General features: G+C 54.0%; 5 protein-coding genes across 5 annotated transcripts; 3 read left to right on the top strand and 2 right to left on the bottom strand.

The window, feature by feature from the left end:
• Positions 1-1,404: 1,404 nt before the first annotated feature.
• On the top strand, positions 1,405-5,171 carry CCMA1212_002235 (Nucleoporin NUP152; the record flags this gene model as incomplete). Its single annotated transcript, XM_073699624.1, has 2 exons — positions 1,405-4,579; positions 4,633-5,171. 2 exons carry the CDS (start codon positions 1,405-1,407, stop codon positions 5,169-5,171), a joined length of 3,714 nt encoding a protein of 1,237 aa, XP_073561844.1.
• Positions 5,172-5,847: 676 nt separating this feature from the next.
• CCMA1212_002234 (Tubulin gamma chain) lies at positions 5,848-7,814 on the top strand (the record flags this gene model as incomplete). The annotated part of the gene is made up of 7 exons (XM_073699623.1): positions 5,848-5,855; positions 5,939-5,979; positions 6,152-6,318; positions 6,440-6,622; positions 6,699-6,992; positions 7,055-7,519; positions 7,584-7,814. 7 exons carry the CDS (start codon positions 5,848-5,850, stop codon positions 7,812-7,814), a joined length of 1,389 nt encoding a protein of 462 aa, XP_073561845.1.
• A 465-nt stretch (positions 7,815-8,279) lies between these two features.
• Positions 8,280-9,386, bottom strand: CCMA1212_002233 (UPF0160 protein MYG1; the record flags this gene model as incomplete). Its single annotated transcript, XM_073699622.1, has 1 exon — positions 8,280-9,386. One exon carries the CDS (start codon positions 9,384-9,386, stop codon positions 8,280-8,282), a length of 1,107 nt encoding a protein of 368 aa, XP_073561842.1.
• Positions 9,387-10,447: 1,061 nt separating this feature from the next.
• CCMA1212_002232 (mRNA stability protein mug134) lies at positions 10,448-11,154 on the bottom strand (the record flags this gene model as incomplete). Its single annotated transcript, XM_073699621.1, has 2 exons — positions 10,448-10,915; positions 11,119-11,154. The coding sequence occupies 2 exons, from the start codon at positions 11,152-11,154 to the stop codon at positions 10,448-10,450; spliced, it is 504 nt and encodes a 167-aa protein (XP_073561843.1).
• A 4,597-nt stretch (positions 11,155-15,751) lies between these two features.
• CCMA1212_002231 (uncharacterized protein) lies at positions 15,752-18,258 on the top strand (the record flags this gene model as incomplete). Its single annotated transcript, XM_073699620.1, has 6 exons — positions 15,752-15,755; positions 15,827-15,897; positions 15,959-16,051; positions 16,092-16,249; positions 16,318-17,023; positions 17,128-18,258. 6 exons carry the CDS (start codon positions 15,752-15,754, stop codon positions 18,256-18,258), a joined length of 2,163 nt encoding a protein of 720 aa, XP_073561840.1.
• Between the last annotated feature and the right edge of the window lie 618 nt (positions 18,259-18,876).

The following is an 18,876-nucleotide window of genomic DNA, read 5'->3' as shown; positions in this document are numbered from 1 at the left end:
GTCCTGGTGTGATGAGGGTGGTGCTCAGTATGGGGTACCCGATAGGTACTTTGCACCTGCACGGCGTCTGCGCCCGGCCGCGGCGTGATTGGCTGGGGCTACGATGCGTCAGTGTGCAGAGCAGCAGAGGGACGGCTCAGTCCGTGTGTGAGGCGAGAAAGAAAACTTGGCAGTGACGTTAAGAGGGTGCCGTGTGGTGGTAGCGGGCAGGTAGCAGTGACCTCGGCCGAGGGTCAGCCGATCACTTGCGTCTGGTCGCAGCCATCAAGCTGACTTGGGACTTTGACGGACTGCTTACCTAAGGGAGCACAGCTCTTGACTTTTTGCTCGCTTTTTCCCTCCCGCCTTCTCTTCACTTCTTCTCGCCTGAGGCACAAGCGACAGCCAGCCAACCACGGCAAATCCTGGACCTGAGGGGCGCGGAAAAAGCGGGCCCTAGCGCTGCTTCCCTGCCCTGCTCGAGAACCCACTTGCCCACTCACCTCACACTCACTCAGCGCTCGCTCTTGCCCGCCGCTGTAACGTATATTGATAGCCCCTTGCACTTGCTCCTGCCGCGCCGCCCGTCTCTCTTTTTCCCCCTTCTCTCCTCTCTTGCGGTGCCGCCAAAGCAAGCTTGCGGGCCATCACTTCAAACTCGACCACCTTTCTTCCCCTGCCATCTGGACTCCCGCCAAAAAATTCACACACGCCTCCCGCTGGTTGTCGTGTCAACTCTTCTTGCACCGCCCAGGGCTGGATGCCATCGACTTGCATCCGCTGCATCGCGACGACTTTTTCAACGAGCTCCTGATCTCTCTCTGGTCGCTGTTGTTATTTTATCTTGACGGCGATTTTTCTTTTCTGTTGTCTCTCTAGTTGCATCTCCGTTTTTTTGTGGTGAAATCATCGCCGCATCATCTGGTGCTCGTTTGCGAGTGCTTGCCCTTGGCCAGACTTTTTTTTTTTCTTCCCTTTTTTTTTTTTTTTTTTTTTTTTTTTTTTTTTTTTTTTTTTTTTTTTTTTTTTTTTTTTTTTTTTTTTTTTTTTTTTTTTTTTTTTTTTTTTTTTTTTTTTTTTTTTTTTTTTTTTTTTTTTTTTTTTTTTTTTTTTTTTTTTTTTTTTTTTTTTTTTTTTTTTTTTTTTTTTTTTTTTTTTTTTTTTTTTTTTTTTTTTTTTTTTTTTTTTTTTTTTTTTTTTTTTTTTTTTTTTTTTTTTTTTTTTTCTCCCCTTCCTCGCCTCTGGCCTTGCGGGCATTCACCCACCCCTTGGCCGCATTCATCCGCATACCCTGACGCGACGCAGCAACACTTAAGCGTCGTCGCGCCGTGTTTTCATCTTCCTTCCATTCCCGAGCATAACCTCCACCCATCTCTGCGTTCTCTCCAACTCCCCCCATCCTCATCCCCCCCTCTGGCTGACGCCATGGTTACCTTCGCCCTGCCCGGCGATTATGACGCCGCGGATGCTGGAAACAGCACGCCCAAGTCACGTCCTCCTTTGCCCTTTGCGAAGCGCACCTACGTCGCGACGCCCTACGCCAAGCGCCAGGGAACCCCCACGACGGCCACATCGCGCAAGCTGCTGATCAACCGCGATGCAAACGTCCACCGCGATGTCGCCTCGTCGCGCACCAACCTCTTCGGCGCATCCGCTGTCGACAGCCCTCCCACGGCGAGCACCTTCTCTCCCACCCTGCCCAAAAGCACGATGAAGAAGGTGTTCGCTCCCGGCGTGACGCCTGAGCCGAGTCGCGTCTATCGCGAGATGACTGCTCGCCCGACGCCGCGCGGTCTGGCCGCCAACTCCTCCGACAAGGAGCTGTTCAACATGCGCATCTCATCGCCGCCCCCTGAGTTGACGGGCGAGGTCCTCGCGAGCAAGGTCCCCAAGGACTGGAATTCTAAGGGATCCATCTACGCCGACCAGTTCCTGGCCGACCTCTGCCCCCCCAACCTTGACGACGAGCAGCGTCGCCAGTTCTTTTGCATTCTCGATCTGCGCCGACTGAAATACGCCGCCAACGAAATCTTCTGCAAGAAGAGCTGGAAACTCAACATTATGAACTTCGCCAAAGAGTTCGAAAAGAGCCGAAGCCTTATCCTTCTTCGATACGGACTCTACGAGTTCCAGAGCATCAAGCCGTCCAAAGAAGTTCTCAAACGATGGCGACGGGAACATGGCTTGCCCGATCCCGAAGAAGAAGAGGAGGAGGCTGCCGAAGAGTTGAACGGCACCCCGACCAAGCGGGCCCCCTCCATGAAGCGAAAGGCCGATGACAGCCTGTCCAAGGAGACTGCTGATGCTACTGAGAATGTGGCCACGGCAAGCAAGCGAAGGGCTACCGTCAGTGAAGAAGTGGACGAGCCTACTGCTGCTACTTCGGCTCCCGGCAAGAACAAGAGAAAGACATCCACCAACGAAGAGTCACCATCCAAGCTGCAGAAAGCGACACCTTCCAACGCCAAGTCTCTCTTTGAGAAGATTGCCAGCAAGCCGGCCATTTCTCCCGTCCCTGTCAAGGCGGCCGAGAAAAACGGTGCCAATGGTAGACTTTCCCGCTCCGTTTTTAACAACAGCCTGAAGCCCCCGGCGAACGGCGTCAGCAATGGCAACAACATCTTTGGTTACCTGTCTGATGCTAGTTCTGCCAAGAACAGCGGAATAGAGGCTGATGCCGAAAGCGAGTCTGAAACCGACAACGAAGAAATAGAAGAACACGACGAGACGGAAGAGGGCCAGGAAGCTACTCAGAGCGACGAACCTAGCGGCCCTGGTGAGGCTTCGCCTCAAGTCGGTTCCAACCTATTCAACTCTAAGCCGTCTACCCTGTTCGGCACCGGCGCCTCTACCACTGCTGGAACCAGAGAAAGCACCCCGGGACGCAGCCTCTTTGAGCGCATCACCAAGGGTTCTGATGGTCAGCCTGTTCGTGCCGACGACTCCGCGGAGGAGGTTGTCCCCAAGGCTTCAACCTCATCCCTGAACCAGACTTGGAATCCCGCCAGCACTCCTCTCAAGTTTGCCCCTGCGACGTCCACTTCTCAAACTGGCTCGCTTTTTGGCAAGCCTGCTTCGACTTCTGCTGGTTCCATCTTCGCACCCAAGAGCACCGCACCATCCAACATCTTTGGTGTCTCCAAGCAAGACCAGAGCTCCAAAGCAAACACGCCTGTTTCGGAGACTGACATGACTGGCGGAGAGTCTGATAAGGAAAATGACTCCCAGCCGGCCAAGAAAATGTTCTCCGAACCCAAGGTGTCTGCCGTCCCGACCTCCGCGCCCTCGCTCTTTGGCTTCAAGCCCGCTGCAGCCGAGCCTGCCAAGGCCAGCGAGCCCGCGAAGCCCGCAGCCACCACCAACCTGTTCGGTGCCATTGGAAACTCGGAGTCGACCTCCAAGCTGTTCGGCGATGTCAAGACATCCGGTCCCTCGGCGCCCATCTCTACCCTCTTTGCCCCCCCGAAGGCATCTGCGAGGGTTGAAAGCGAACCTCACTTCACTGGCGATTCTGCGGCCCTCTTTGGCATCAAGCCAGCTCCTGCCACTGCCCCCCCTGCCCCATCTCGTGGCCCCAAGTTCAGCCTCTCCGGCGATGCGCCTGCACCGCCCGCAGCTCCTGCGCCAGCTGCTTCGAACAACCTGTTTAAAACCCCAGCCCCAGCCCCTGCCCCCACGCCTACCAATCTTTTTGGACTTGCTTCTTCTGAGCCTGCCAAGGCGACGCCGACTCTCGGGTCTGGTACAAACCTGTTTGGTACTGCTCCGGCTCCTACCACTTCTCTGTTTGGTGCTCCGGCCTCTGTGGCGGCCAAGAAGGATCCCTCTCCCCCTGCTAGTACCCAGCCCGCGCCTTCGTCCCTGTTTACCTTTGGATCGGCGGCTGGTCCCAAACCGACCGAGACCTCTCAGGCGGCTGCCAAGTCGCTGTTTGGAGCTCCGAAGTCCCCTCCTGCTGCCACTTCTAACCTGTTCTCCGGAAGCCCCATGAAGCAGGACGACGCATCGCCGGCCAAGAAGCAGTTTGGCCTCGGCACAGATACTTCAACAGCGCCTCCCCTGTTCAGCTTCGGCACAGCCGGCGCAACGGGCACCAGCTCAGGCTCCAACTTGTTTGGAAACACCAAGAGCTCTACGCCCACGCCGGCCCCCATTTTTGGCGCTGCTTCTTCAAATACGCAATCGGGGTCTGGAGACAACACTGGCAGCGGCGGCTTCAACTTCAACTTTGGATCGGGAGGGGCCTCCGCCTCCACGGGCGGGTTCAGCAACCCCTTCTCGTCCAACACTACTGGTGGAAACTCGACCCAGGCATCGGCACCGACTTTCTCTTTCGGATCGTCTTCCCAGCCGGCAGGCTCGGGAAGCACTGGAGGAATGTTCCAGTTCGGCAGCGGCAGCGGCAGTCAACCTTCGCAAACACCGGCACCGCTGTTTGGTGGCGCCTCGGCGTCGACCAGCAGCGTGCCGGCCTTTACTGCCTCGGCTCCTGCGAGCCAGCCGCCGACATCCATGTTCACCTTTGGATCTGGATCGAGCCAGCCTTCCGCCGGGTTCAACCTCGCACCACCAGCTGGTGGGTCGTCGACCACCGGGACAAGTAAGTCACCTTTTCCGCACCGGAAAATCGCCCCGCTAAAGCGTCGGGTCTAGACTCTCCATTCAACTTCGGGGGAGGCTCTAGCTTGGCCACCACCCCAGCCGGAGGGACTCCGGAGCCATCGGCCCAGGTGAAGTCCAGCACTGGCGCCGCTGATAACAATGACGAGGAGGGCGAGAAGCACGAGCAGATCAGCTTGACGGAGGGCGCAGAGAAGGACGAAGACATCCTGCACGAGGTTCGCGCAAAGGTGCTCAAATTCGTCCCCATGGGGGAGATTTCGGAGGGCGAGGAGAAGAAGGCCAAGAACCCCTGGGTCACCAAGGGCGTTGGCTCTCTACGCTTGCTGAAGCACAAGGAAACCAGCGCCGTCCGCCTGCTCTTGCGAGCGGAGCCCAGGGGCAACGTCGCCATGAACCGTATCGTGCTGCCGGATCTGTCGTACAAGTCGAACGAGAAGTATGTGAAGATGACTACGTCCAACGAAACGGGCGACGGCCTTGAGACTTGGATGATCCAGGTCAAGACAAAGGAACTGGCCAAGGAGTTGAGCGATGCGTTGGAGAAACACAAGGCGCTGAACAAGAAATAATGCGGAGGAACAACATGTACCTTACGACTGGACGGTTGTCAAGACCAAGAAACGAGGGATAAGGGAGCTTGCGGTTTGTCGATTTCAAGCATTGCGGGCGTTGGAAGGTTTCGAAGCTGATGCCATTGGCTTCTTCCCCTTTGATTTTTTCGGCTAGGGTTTGTGAAGAATGAGCTCTATATATCCCCGGGGGCCTTGATGCCTATTGATTATGATGATTTGTTCTTCTTGCCCCAACATCACGATACTGTAATTGTTTGTTGTACGTTTATGGAGGAATGCGGCGGCGGAGGGGTGTAGAGATCTAAAAGTCTAGCGTTTTCACAATGTACAACATGCATGATGTTCACCATGCACGATGATTTACTCCTCATGATTTGATATCCGTGACGAACTCATCAATAGCCCAGTGCGATAACTAACTGCATGCGAAAGACCACACATGTTGACAGTGAACGAACGTCAATAGAATACTACTATAGATATACCTCTAGTCGGTCGGTAGCTTCCTAGCCGTGGGGGCGGGGAGGTCGCTATCGATAGCGGCACTGGGGAACCCAAGCCCAGTGGAAGGTTGTTGCGCTGCGCGTTGGCGCGTCTGGCAGCTAAACCTCATTCTTTCGAACCACGGGGGGAATCGAGAAGCCTTTGCAGTTCGGAAGACAACGAAGCAGCTATGCCGCGGTATGACTTGATTCTGATCCTCGTGATTTGATTGAGGAAGCTTGAAGGACCCCAGATTTTCTGACTTTTTTTTTCTGGCGCAGCGAGATCATTACCATTCAGGCTGGACAATGCGGTAACAGCAGTGAGTGTTGCGCTTTTCGGTTCTTTTGTCCTCCCTTTGGGTTTGCTTGCCTTGCTATGGTTCGATTACGTTGTCGCGTGATCGTCTACATGCTACGCTGCCAGATACGACTGCTTCAAACCGCTGTTTCATTGGAGTTGAGGACAAACTGACGAGTCTTGGGTGTCTTTAGTTGGGAGTCAGTTCTGGCAGCAGCTTTGCCAGGAGCACGGAATCAGCCAAGACGGCAACCTCGAGGACTTTGCGACGGAAGGGGGCGACAGGAAGGACGTGTTTTACTATCAGAGCGACGATACGCGATATATCCCGCGGGCGATTCTCATCGACCTCGAACCTCGAGTATGCTTTCCTTTTCCCCCATCTCCCTCGTCGTGTTATTCTGGCTTTGCCTTGCTGTTGCGCTTGGAAGCTCCGTCAATTGCTGGGAGTGCTAATGTGTCTGCTTTACTCTGTGGCATAGGTGTTGAACAGCATCCAGACGGGGCCGTACCGAAACATTTACAATCCAGAAAACTTTTACGTCGGCAAGAATGGCATGGGAGCGGCGAATAATTGGGGTGATGGGTATCAGAGCGGTGAGGCGGTTTACGAGGATGTGATGGAGATGATTGATCGAGAGGCCGACGGCAGCGACTCGCTAGAGGTGACGAATCTTCCGCATCGTTGCCTGCTTTGTTCAAGCCGGAGCTCTTTGCTGACTGGAGTGATCGTGTGCGCAGGGCTTCATGATGCTGCACTCCATTGCTGGAGGTACTGGCTCGGGTCTGGGATCGTTCCTCCTCGAGCGGCTCAACGATCGGTTCCCGAAGAAGATCATACAGACGTATTCGGTCTTTCCTAACACGACGAACGCGCCGGATGTTGTGGTCCACCCTTACAACAGCATCCTTTCCATGCGGAGGCTGACGCAGAATGCTGATTCGGTTGTCGTGCTGGACAATGGCGCGTTGTCGCACATTGCGGCGGATAGGCTGCACGTTCAGGAGCCTTCGTTTCAGCAGACGAACCAGCTGGTGAGTGCCATATATGATACGCGACGGTCTTGCGCAAATGAGAGAGAGCTAATGCGTGTTAGGTCGCCACTGTCATGTCGGCGAGCACGACGACTCTCCGCTACCCTGGCTACATGCACAACGACCTCGTGAGCATCCTGGCCTCGTTGATACCCACGCCGCGATGCCACTTCCTCATGACGGCCTACACGCCCTTCACCGGCGACCAGGTCGAGCAGGCCAAGACGGTGCGCAAGACGACGGTGCTGGACGTGATGAGGCGGCTGCTGCAGCCAAAGAACCGCATGGTGTCGACGGTGCCGGGCAAGAAGAGCTGCTACATTTCCATCCTCAACGTGATCCAGGGCGAGGTCGACCCGACGGACGTGCACAAGAGTCTGCTGCGTATCCGGGAGCGCAAGCTGGCGACGTTTATCCCCTGGGGCCCGGCGAGCATCCAGGTTGCGCTGACCAAGAGGAGCCCGTACATGCCCATGAGCCATCGGGTGAGCGGGCTGATGCTGGCGAATCACACGAGCATTGCTACGGTTCGTATTTGCTGACCCTTTGTCTCTCTTTGTCTGTTGCGTCACTGACTGACTGTTGGTGCAGCTCTTCAAGAGGATATTGAAACAGTACGACGGCATGCGTAAGCGCAATGCCTTCATCGAGGGCTACAAGAAGACGGCGCCCTTTTCCGAAAACCTGGACGAGTTTGACGAGGCGAGGCAGGTGGTGTCTGACCTGGTGGCAGAGTACGAAGCGGCAGAGGACGCCGACTACTTGAACCCAGACAACGGAGAGAAGCCCACGTCTGCCGAGACGGATAGGCGAACAGCGTGAGGGGGATGGGAGGTGTGACATGTTTTGGTTTACCGCCAAGGTCGATGAGGTGGCACGTTTTGATAGAAGCTGCAAAGGATTTCTGGAGCGGCTGGCGTTTTTAAGGCAAGGACATGCATTGCGATATATCATCATTCTTGTTTTTGTTTGCTTGCTTTTCGTTTCAGCATTAGGTAGCTAGCTGGTTTATGACAAATCTAAGTAACGGTGGCTTTTGATGAGAATGCTTTCGTATGAAGCATCCGCGATGATGGCGGAAATACCATCAAGACCGGAATCCCATGGGCCCCCCTTATTATCCTGGCCCATTCGTCTACGTGATATCGCAGATAGGAACAAAAACTTTTTTTTTCTGTGTCATTACCGTCATGAAACCCCAGTCCCGTCTAAACCAAGCTCCCAGCAAAAATACCCTTTTCCATTTGGCATCGCAACACATATATCCCCCCTTTTCACCCTTTTTTTTCACGCCAACGCCTTGACAGCCATCTCCAACGCCCCCTCAAACGTCTTATTCCCACCAATGAATCCCGCGGCATGCACAAACACGCACCCCTCAACGCCCGCCACGCCGTCAAGCTCAGCATCACGGAACCCGCGCCAGGCCTCAGGCAGAGGCTTCCTGCTGGTAAACGAGTCCGCAGACTCGGGCACGCACTGAATGCGCCACTTGGCGCCCGGCTGAGTGCTCTCCGCGTAGAGCACATACAAAACGCTCGGCTTCCCCTCCGCCTCCTCAAGGCTGTAAAGGTGATCCTTCCAAGGCACGCTCTGTCCCTCGAGCACGAGAACCCTCCCGTCCGCATCGTGCTTCGTGCGGGCATCAAACGCGCTCTTGACAATCGATCGCGCGGGCAGCCACGCCTTTGTCATGAAGTCGAGCGTGCGCTCAAACTCCTCGCCGATGCGCCGGCTGGCCGTCAGGAAGAGGGAGTCCTCCTGCGCCTGGGCTTCTTGCGGGTCGGACGGCTTGGGGTCGTTCCAGTTGGGGTTGAGCCGGCCGACCATGGCGCCGAGGGTGAAGCCGCCCGAGGAGAAGCGCGGCTCGATGGACGCGGCGGCGAGGGCGTCGCGGGGATACTTTGATATGCCGTTGTCGTGGGCGTCGACGGCCTCGATGAAGGATTCGTAGATTTTGTTGTAGAGCAGGTCCACGTCTGGGCTCTCCTCACTGACGACATCTTCCGAAGCAGACGCAGCAGCAGCAGCAGCAGACTTCTCCTCGGCAAGGCGCTGCGCAATCAGGGCCCGGCCGAAATGCATGTACACCAGCCCCGCGCTCGAAAGCTTCGTCTGCTTGCCCGGGAACGTCGTCTCGAAGCCGCGCTGGTGGTGGTCGTACCGGTTCCGCTGGGCGTCGTACTCGCCGCCGACGTCGACGACGGTGTGGCACGTCTCGAGGAGCTTCGGGTCGCGCGTGCGCACGAGACGGCTGTCGCGGTAGGAAGGGAGCATGCGCAGCATGTGCACGGCCAGGGCCTCGTCGGCGTGGAAGTGGCCGTTGTGGGTGCCGACGAGGAGGCTCGACGAGGGGGAGTCGGTCTTGAGGCGCTTGGGGGCGGATTCGGCCATTTTGGTGACGAGGCGGCGGAACATGTACTATATAACTCCTTTGCTCGTTATAAGATTGGGGGGGTTGAAGAGGGAAAGTAGAGAAGGGGGGGAAAAGAGAGAGAAAGAGGTGAGGCTGGGGAGATGTTTGGGCTGGGCAGAAAATTTGGTGGAGAGGCGAGGCGAGGCGGCCAATTGGAGGGACCCTGCTAGTAAGCAGATTCTCTGTGTCCAGCAAGGTGCCCCTCTAACTATTGCGGGTAGAGCTTCTGGAGATGGCCTCTTTTCGATGGAATACGGGACCTTCATCTCCTAGATCCAATACCATGTGCTGATGCGATGAGTTTGGCGCAAATCGAAGGAATTGGTGTCCTGAAAACAGGTTATACAGATATGGTACGAGGGACTCATATAAGGAAAGGGAAATGTCAGATACATGAGAATTTCATGACTAGAACCCTACAGCAACAATTCATCCACTACAGACACAGAACAAATCAATGGACAACAAGACAGCCCAATAGAACAAGATAAAAAAACCTGGAGACAAGGTCGTCCATTCTGCTCAAGGCGTGATCGTTCTTTTTGTTCTTTTCAGATTTTCCGGTGCAAGGCTCTTGACGCCCGAGCTTTAAGACGCGATAATCAAACATTTCCTTCCGCCTGGTCCTAGATAACGCCCATAAATCAGGAAAGAAGACGGAGAAATCAACTGCTGAAGCAAACTATGGCTCATGAAACAACGGAGATTTTCTCATCTCGCTCCACATCGATCCTTCTTTCTCAATCTCGTGCCGCCTCGTAGGTAGTCTCCCTCCTCGGGATGGAACGTCATGGTACGTGAATTGCGAAGCAGAGCAGAAAAAACAAAGCCAAGAAAGACAGAAATCAGCCATGCATGTTTTGCTACGGCACAAGTTGCTGCGTTGTGCCTCGTGTCACGTCGCCTTCAAACTTGGAGGGAGGAGCCTGCGCAAAAGTCTTGCTCTCGCAAACCTGCTGCCTCCCCATACCATGCTGAAAGCCCGACAGGGTGAATCGGGCGTATCATCAAATGCATCAATCAGACCACGCGAGCGAGGCTATTGCCGGACCGGCATGGCCCCTCCGGCGACGATGGGCGTTCCGTCGAGTCCAGTGCCGACGGGTTTGGCATCCTCAGCCGCCTGCCCCTGGCCCTGCCCCTGCTCGTCCTTCTTGTCGTCGCCGCTCAGCGTCACCTCGCCCTCGGCCGACGTCTCCCTGTTCAGGAAGCTGCCCTCCTTGACGGGGCTTCCCGCCTGGACGCCGGGGATGGAGCCGCGGTGCGTGTGCCCGGGGGTGTTGGGCCCGCCGTTGGTGGGCGACGTCAGGTGCGGGATGTTCTCGGGGACGGGGTGCTGCGAGCCGACGGCGCCCGCGTCGACGCCGTCGCCCTTGCCGGCCTTGGACATGGCATAGTCGCCCGAGTCGAAGTACTTGCGGTCCTTGAGGTGCTTGGCGAAGTGGTCGGATCGCGAGGGCAGCTTGCCGTAGAGACGGAAGAGGCGCTGCTCGTCGGGCGTGAGCGACTGGAAAAGTGACGCATTGGCGGGTTAGCTCAGCGTGTTCTCTTGGAAAGACGGCATCTCCAATCTGCTTCGGCTCGACAAAGGGCGGTCAAACGGTGCCAGCAGACATCATCGTGCTCCCATCTGGCACTTGTGGCATCTCTACCCCAAGGCTGCTGGGCCAGGCGGGAGGAGGGGTAAGGTGTAAGGGTCGGTAAGCTCACATTGATGTCGACCTTGTTCTTCTGGTGAGGGTTCATGGTGGCTGTAGGGTAATGGAAAACCAAAACGAAGGAGTCAATCTGTCGCTCGTCGTACGCGCACAAACAAACGAGGGTTGGCTTCGAGGCGGGTTCGTATGTCGTCGGAAAAGCTGTCGAGTTCGAGGTCAGGTTCGGTGTGGGCTGCGTGCGTGTGTGCGTTTACGTTGTGCCAGGGACAGCAGCTAATAATGGCCGTCGTTTGTTCGCCAGTCAGAAGCTGAGAGGGGCGGATGCGGGGGAGGAGAGACAAGCGAGGTCAATCGAGGTTGATGAGAAGCTTGTTGGTTGGAAGAGGGAGATGGAATGAGGACAAGAAGATGAAAAAAAAAAAGAGAGTCGGGAGTTGATGGATCAAAGTCAGGTAGGCAAATGCTATGAAGGTCGAGATAGAAATAGGAAAGGTAAGGTAAAGTAAGTGAATCGAAGATAGTCGGTCCCTGAAGGCTGGCTGGAAGAGATCGGTGGAGGACGAGGAGCAGGTGATGCAGCTGAGGGTCGATTGAATACCTTACGTTCCCGTCCAACTCCCACTGTGTTTAGGGGCCTCTTAGGGACCTCTTAGGGGCCTTGGGCTCAGCTCTGGTTGGCTCGGCAGTGGAGGCTGGAGCTGCTGCAACCGCTGCTACGGCCCAATTGCCGCTGTTTTTACAGCTTGGGTGTGCCGACTCTGGGCTTGATGCATGCCCAACAGTGGACTCTAGCTTCGGAATGACTGAGCATTGCATGAATCTGCAATTAAGATGTTGACAGTTGAGACGAGAGGTTTGTAGTTGATCGTATTGGCTGCTTCCATGAGCTGCAGCATTCTTACTGTAGATGTGCAGGAAGGGGATGATGATCCCATCCCGAGATTGACGTTGCAAATCGCCAGGAGAAGAGCAACGTGACCAGCATCGGATCGACCGTTGGCAAGATGCAATGAGCAAGTGCAGCTGCTTCGATCTTCCGAGGAACTTGATAGAATACACATGTCTGACAGCTAGAGCAAGCCCTCCGTCTTCAGGCTGAAGCAAGCCCTGACGACAGTAGCAGAAACTTGTGCGAGACCTACCTTATTCTGATGCCGTCACTCTAAAATCGTTCTGAAACAACAACGGGGGCGTACCAGAGTACAAGCACAGGGCGATCATCTGGCGTTCACAAGGGTCTTTGCTCAACAATACTTTATTTGCTTATCCTCACTCTCATCACGCACAGCCTTCCATCGCTGCCATTCTCTTCTAGCCCTCACTCATCAGCAGCCGTCAGTGACACATGCTCAGGCATGACGTAATATGGCGATGGTTTGTTTGTCTCTTTCTTGAGATGAAAGGACCTGCAGTTGTTGCTACTTGTACTGTACATAATGACCAATGCGCTTTGATAGATAAAAGGATGGACACAGGCAGCCAACAAAAGGCATGGGAACACGCACTGCCAAACCATCGAGCCATTCCCCTTTGCCTCACGGCCATCATCTAAGCCAGAAGGGGCCAAGAGTAGAATCGAGATACCCCACAGCTTTGTGCTAATCATCATCATCATCATCATAAGTTTGACAGAACCAAAGGCTCGACGACGGAGCCTTCTCCTTTTGCTAGTCCGGGCCAGTCACGTCTCTCCCAAGACACACATCTCCCCCCTCTTTCACACTGTAGCCAGTCACGATTCGCCCACCCTCCTTTGTTCCTTTCCTCTCACCCGTTCACCCTCCCGCTTACGCCCTTCTAGCCTTGGTCGTGCGTGTTGCATGGACGAGACCCGGACGGCTCATAAAAGTCAATCCTCCTCCCGTTCATTCTGTCGTCCCTGTTGTCCCATGAACCATAGGGACCGGGCCATCCGCTGTCCGGCGCACTGGGGGCGTTGGAGAGCTGCACGCACTTGGCTGATAGTTTCATACCTCTGCCACACACACCCATAGACAAGACAACAGAGAGAATTTGTCAAAGAGTCGGAACTGCCGCATTCCTTGAGTTGATCGGGTTGGTGCCGTTGCTCAAAAGGCCAATCACAGGCGATAATGCGTTCTTGGAATTGCATTGCTTATCCATCCTTTCTAAAGTACATGGGTTTATTCTTTAGGTGAACAATGAGTGCGTGCAATAAAGGCCATTCATTCATTCATTCACCATCCGCGGCCGATCTCACCGGTTCATCCCAACGATGTCATCAGGAATGCGCAAGCAACAGCCTCTCTTCTTCCACTCATGCATGCACCTGCCAAGCCCATCATGCATCCGTGCGTGAATCCTCCTGCGTAGTGCTAGAATCAGTCACTGGCAGGGCGTCGACAGCATTTCTCAGCAGCAAGGGAAAAAAAAAAAAAAAAAAAAAAAAAAAAAAAAAAAAAAAAAAAAAAAAAAATCGACCCGTGGATGCTCCTAGCTGTAAAGTCCGGTGCGGAGATGCGGGCACTTGCCGATTTGGGAGCCGTAGGAATTTCCGTGCTTTCGTCGGCTTTCCACGGCATGGCATGATGTTGGTGATGGTACATGTTTGACATTTAGGTATATGATGTGCATATACATGGAAAGAGTAACAAAGAGACGGTGAGCCCCGAGGCCATGTTTCGGTGAGTGCAGGCATGGACCAACAGCTCCTCTGTCCTTCTAGAAAGCAAAAGAAGCCGCCGTGTCTGCAAGTTCCGTGCATGTCTTGGGTACCGTGTCTTGAACTAATTCCGCTTTGACAGCTGTAGATTTACATTCCAGCCATGCATGGAGAATGCTTCAAACAATGAACCCTGATGGCGAGCACGCCTCTTCATCAACAAGAAGAAATATGAGAAAATGCAAAATGAACAGTGATACTCGAGCCACGCATGAACCCAGTCCTCGACGGCTACCATACCTCCTACTGCAGGTCGTGACGGCTGACGGAAGCTACTTCACTCATGTGTATGCGCCTCACTCGTAAATGCCGAAAGCCAAGCCCCGGAGAACCAAATCCGCAGCACGAATCTCCGCAAGGGGAACGTCTTCCATGGTCTATTGAATGGTGATTGCAATCTGCAGGGTTTGTCTGGTTCTTGATCGTGAGACACATCACATACATTCACATGACGCAATGCAGCCGTTGCATGTTGCCATCGCCAGCCGAGAGTTGGGGCTTGATAATGGAGAAGCAAGCAGAGCTTTCATATCACGAAATGCCAGCTCCTTGCCAGCTAATAGCAGGTTCACCTCAATCAAGGTGACTGAAGATTGTGTGTGACTTTGCATTGGTAAGTATTGTGGTTACCAGGTAGTCTGGCGGAATGCGAGAAGAAGCAACTGCATCCCAGACCCGTATGTAGCTTCAACAATAAGCACGGTCTTGTGGAATCATCGCGTACATCAGCACAGAAGGCACGGCTCTCTTCCTGTCCCATCAATCCATTCCTACTGCTCGCCGCAGCAATACGCTCCTTCCCTCGCGCCGACAGTCCGACGACGAGGAAGCGACGTTCCAGATGTCGGGGCTCCATTGTTTGCTGTTGGATTTCTAAGCTCTCACCAATCTTCGGCTACCGACTTGCCGCGGCGGCTCCACTGCTCCTGCTGTTTAGACCTCTTTGGCTGGGCGGAAGCGGAGAGGAGGAAGGAGCAGGGAGGCTTGAGGTTATTCACTCGGATTGTTTCCTTTGCTCTAGGTCCTATTAGAACACTTTTCTTTGAGCTATTGATAAGGTAGTGGCTTTACTGTTAGTGGTATCGCTACACGCTCCGGGGGTCGTTGCTGTCTGATAATCTTGAATTCTCAGCCGCAGAGGTGGGGGAAGGAATGATAGGTACAGTGCCTAGTAAGTAGCAGTACCTATAGGTAGTTGTAGTATACCGAAGTATGTAGAAGAAGAGATGGAAGATATGACACCCAATTGGGTCTGTATTATATCATCCCACTATCATCATCCTTTACAATGACTCCCGTCACTTCCTCATATCGCAGCCTCCATCTCTTGAAGTCGAATTGACTCGTGGATCCGTGCTTTCAATATCCGTCATTTGCTGCATCTTTTTTGTCCGCCTTAGCATCCCGGTCTGGCCTGCCAACCTTTTGGCGCCCTTCTCCCGGAGTGGGGGCGTCCGTCTTTCGATTAATCGAGAACTTTTTTTTTTTCCTCTCTCTTGCCAAAATAATAACCAGTCCAGCGCCCCCAATATCGCCATCATCCTTTTTCTCGGTTGGTTGGATTCGAAGAAGCAGAGAAAGCCATAAGGGTGTCCGTCGTACTCTCTTTCATCGGGGTCCGAGCTTGGGGACATAGCTTTGACACTCTCGTGGCATCGCGCCCATTAATAATTCAAGAGGGTTCGTGCGACTTCAAAGAGCACGTCTTCGCCGCTGTGGTCGGCGTCTTTGTCCGAGGAGAAGAGCAGCACAGCGACTTCATCCGGCTTCTTCTCATTCTTTGCCCTTCTTTGGTGGAATCTTCTGTCGTTGCATTGTTTGTCTCTGTCGTCACTAGTTCCGTCTGGGGTCATACTCGAGTTTCGATAAATTGTCACCAGCTCGCCTTTGGAATCTCATGCTCTCAAGATCTTTCAACTTTCACACTTTCAGATCTTCAACATCCTACATTCAACTGATCATCTCGCTGCCAACTGCCGACATTCCACTCAACAGCTAAACCATGGGTCTCTTGTGCGTCTTTCTCCAAATGTTTGTCAACTGCTGATTCGACTAACGAATGAGTGTTCCAATAGAGCCCTGGGAACGGCACTGGAGTGGCCAGAAGCCAAGCTGCGCGCAAACCAAGTGAGAGAATGGGGCATCAGGGTTGGTTGACTTGACATTTTCTGTCTTTCTGAGCTTGAACAATGGCTAACATTCGTCACAGCAACTTTTGGAGATATGGAACAAGGCCAAGGGCAAGGAACGGGACGCCATGTTATGGGGAGATGAGGTTATACGCCCTCACCTCCATCCGGCAGTGTGCTGCTTTCACTTCAATCCACTAAACAATGCCCTAGGTCGAGTATCTTGTCGTCATGTACTCCAAAGACGATCCAAAAGTTCTGCTTTCCCTTCGACAAGCCGAGATCCTCAAGGCTCTCTCCAACAATGAGGCGCTCGCCGAGGCCGGCTCCGTACCTGCGCTTCAGGACGAGAACCCTGCCGCGAAGCCAAAGTAGGGCTGCCAATCCTTTCTCAGTGCCTCTGTTTCATTATCTGACGCCATTGGTGTAGCAAAAACAGCGGGGCTCTGCCCGTCTTTCACCCCGAGTTTGGCCGCTTCATGCTCGAGGCCACGCCAGGAAAGCCATGGGGCATTGGACTCAAGGAACTCCTCGGGGTTGAGCCCGATATGAAGCTCCGGAGGAAGATTGCAAAGGAGCACATGTTGTCTACCGAGTACCCCATCACCCTGACAACCTTCCCTCAGATCGGCGTCCCAGGACAGTTCACTCACCCATTTTACCCTCCCTCTGGGCCCAAGCTGCGGTCGCAATTTGTGCCGGACGAGATTGCCAATCCACATATCCGATTCCCAACATTGGCCGCCAACATTCGCGCTCGGAGGACTCGCAAGGTACAGGTCAATGTTCCCATCTTCCGTGACAAGAACACACCGATCCCATGGAAAGATCCTACCGTCAACTATGACCTGCACAACTGGCCCGAGGACGATGACGTCCGCAATGGAGCCGCTCCGGACAACTTTATCCACATGGACGCAATGGCCTTTGGTATGGGAAGCTGTTGTCTCCAGATCACCTTTCAGGCCAAGAACATTGTCGAGGGCCGGGAGCTGTACGATCAGCTGCTTCCTCTTGGCCCCATCATGCTGGCTTTGACGGCGGCGACGCCCATCTACAAAGGCTTTGTGGCGGGCACTGATGTGCGATGGAACCAGATCAGTCGCTCAGTCGACTGCAGAACACCAGAGGAGCTTGGCGAAAAGGTAAGCAGAGTTCTTCTCTTTCCCTTTGTTTTCCTCAATTGAAGAATCACAATATGCCCTCGAAAATGTGTGCTTTATGGTGATACTAACTAGCGCTTACGCAGCCCCTGAAGCATGATCGCTGGAGGATACCCAAGTCGCGATATGCCCCCAACTCCACATACATCTCGACGAACCCTCGACTTCGACCAGAGTACCTGGATCCCAATCTGGTCTTTGATCCAGACCTCAAGGCCAAGCTGATCGAGGGGGGCATGGATGATCTTCTGGCCACCCATTTCGCTCATCTCTTCATTCGAGACCCCATCGTCATCTTCGAGGAAGACCTTCAGGAACTCGACTTGACAAAGACGGACCACTTTGAGAATATCCAGTCGACTAACTGGCAGCACATGCGATTTAAGCCACCGCCTGCTGACAACAACATCGGCTGGAGAGTCGAGTTTCGATCGATGGAGATTCAGGTGACCGATTTCGAGAACGCAGCTTTCTCGGTCTTCATGGTTCTGATCACAAGAGCGATCCTCTCGTTCGATCTCAACTTCTACATCCCCATCAAGAAGGTGGATGAGAATATGGAGCGAGCCCACGGCATAGATGCCGTTCTCAAGGACAAGTTCTACTTCCGCAAGAACCCCTTCCCAGGCCGACCGTCGCGCGCGAATACCGCCTTCAACGACGATAGCCGGCCAGGGTCTGCGATGCCCAGCCGACCAGGATCGCCCGGCAGCCTCCCTCCTGTCGAGGAAGAGTACACAGAGATGACGATCAACGAGATTATCAATGGTTCTCCAGACGGAGACTTCCCAGGACTAATCCCCATTGTTGAAAGCTATCTCGACAGCGTAAACCTCGATGTCCAGACGCGGTGCGAGCTGGCAACATACCTCTCTCTCATCAGCAAGCGGGCGAGCGGCGAGCTCGACACGGCCGCGCGATGGATCCGCAACTTTGTCGATGCCCACCCCAACTACAAGCACGACAGCGTCGTCGACGACGTCATCACCCACGACCTCATTGGACACGTCGTGGCCATTGGCGAGCGGGAAAGCACCGGCAGGGGCTTCGCCGGGCTCGGCGTTCCCGGGCTCTCCAAGTTCTTGGGCAACTTCCGCGCCATCGGCCGGGAGGTGAATGCACCGGATGCCGGCGAGAACGGAGAAGAAGCGGATCGTGTGTCGCGGAAGCGGAAGAGCGAGTGGATAGACGGGGCAACGGCCGAGGTTGGAGCGTAGATTTCGGACGTGAGAGAGCCTCTGGAGTTTGGATACCTACTTGTGCGTTGAGAGCAGCAGGTTGTCTGGCGAGTTCAGTTCATGGATACCAAGCATATAGTTTTGAGTTCTGGTTCCGTTGATTTACTGCGTTTCTAGCTATCTCTATACATAATGACAACAGCTCGTGGCATCAGTTTACCCCCGTCATTTGCTTGGCCTCCTTTTCTGAGCATCTTGAGGGTGAAGATGTTCAGGGATAACCAGCAAGGACCATCTCGCGTGATGCGGCCAAGTTGTAATCTGTAGAGATTGAATTCCAGAATCACTGACATACGGGGGAGATAGCTGAAGAAAGGGGTAATACCCATCCTTTTGGATCAAGTTACTATATGTATATTGAGCCTCATCGCAATGAGTATCTTGAGGCCCTTGACGAGGTGTCAACGTGAGGCCAAGTCAATCAAATATACCATCTTAACGACCTTCCACTCATTGATGGAGAGAAATATCATGCTGCAATAACGGCATCTACCCTAGGCAAGATGTGTAGACACGAAACGTGATGATATCAGAGCGAAACGTGAATTGCTCATATCAGAAATAAAGCAGTCAAACAGATCGTCTCACCATCTTCAC

The sequence above is a fragment of the Trichoderma ghanense genome, assembly GCF_004382785.1.
Source record: "Trichoderma ghanense strain CCMA-1212 chromosome Unknown scaffold_1, whole genome shotgun sequence".
NCBI classification, from domain to species: Eukaryota; Fungi; Ascomycota; class Sordariomycetes; order Hypocreales; family Hypocreaceae; genus Trichoderma; species Trichoderma ghanense.
This window is presented reverse-complemented; position numbering and strand designations above follow the sequence as displayed.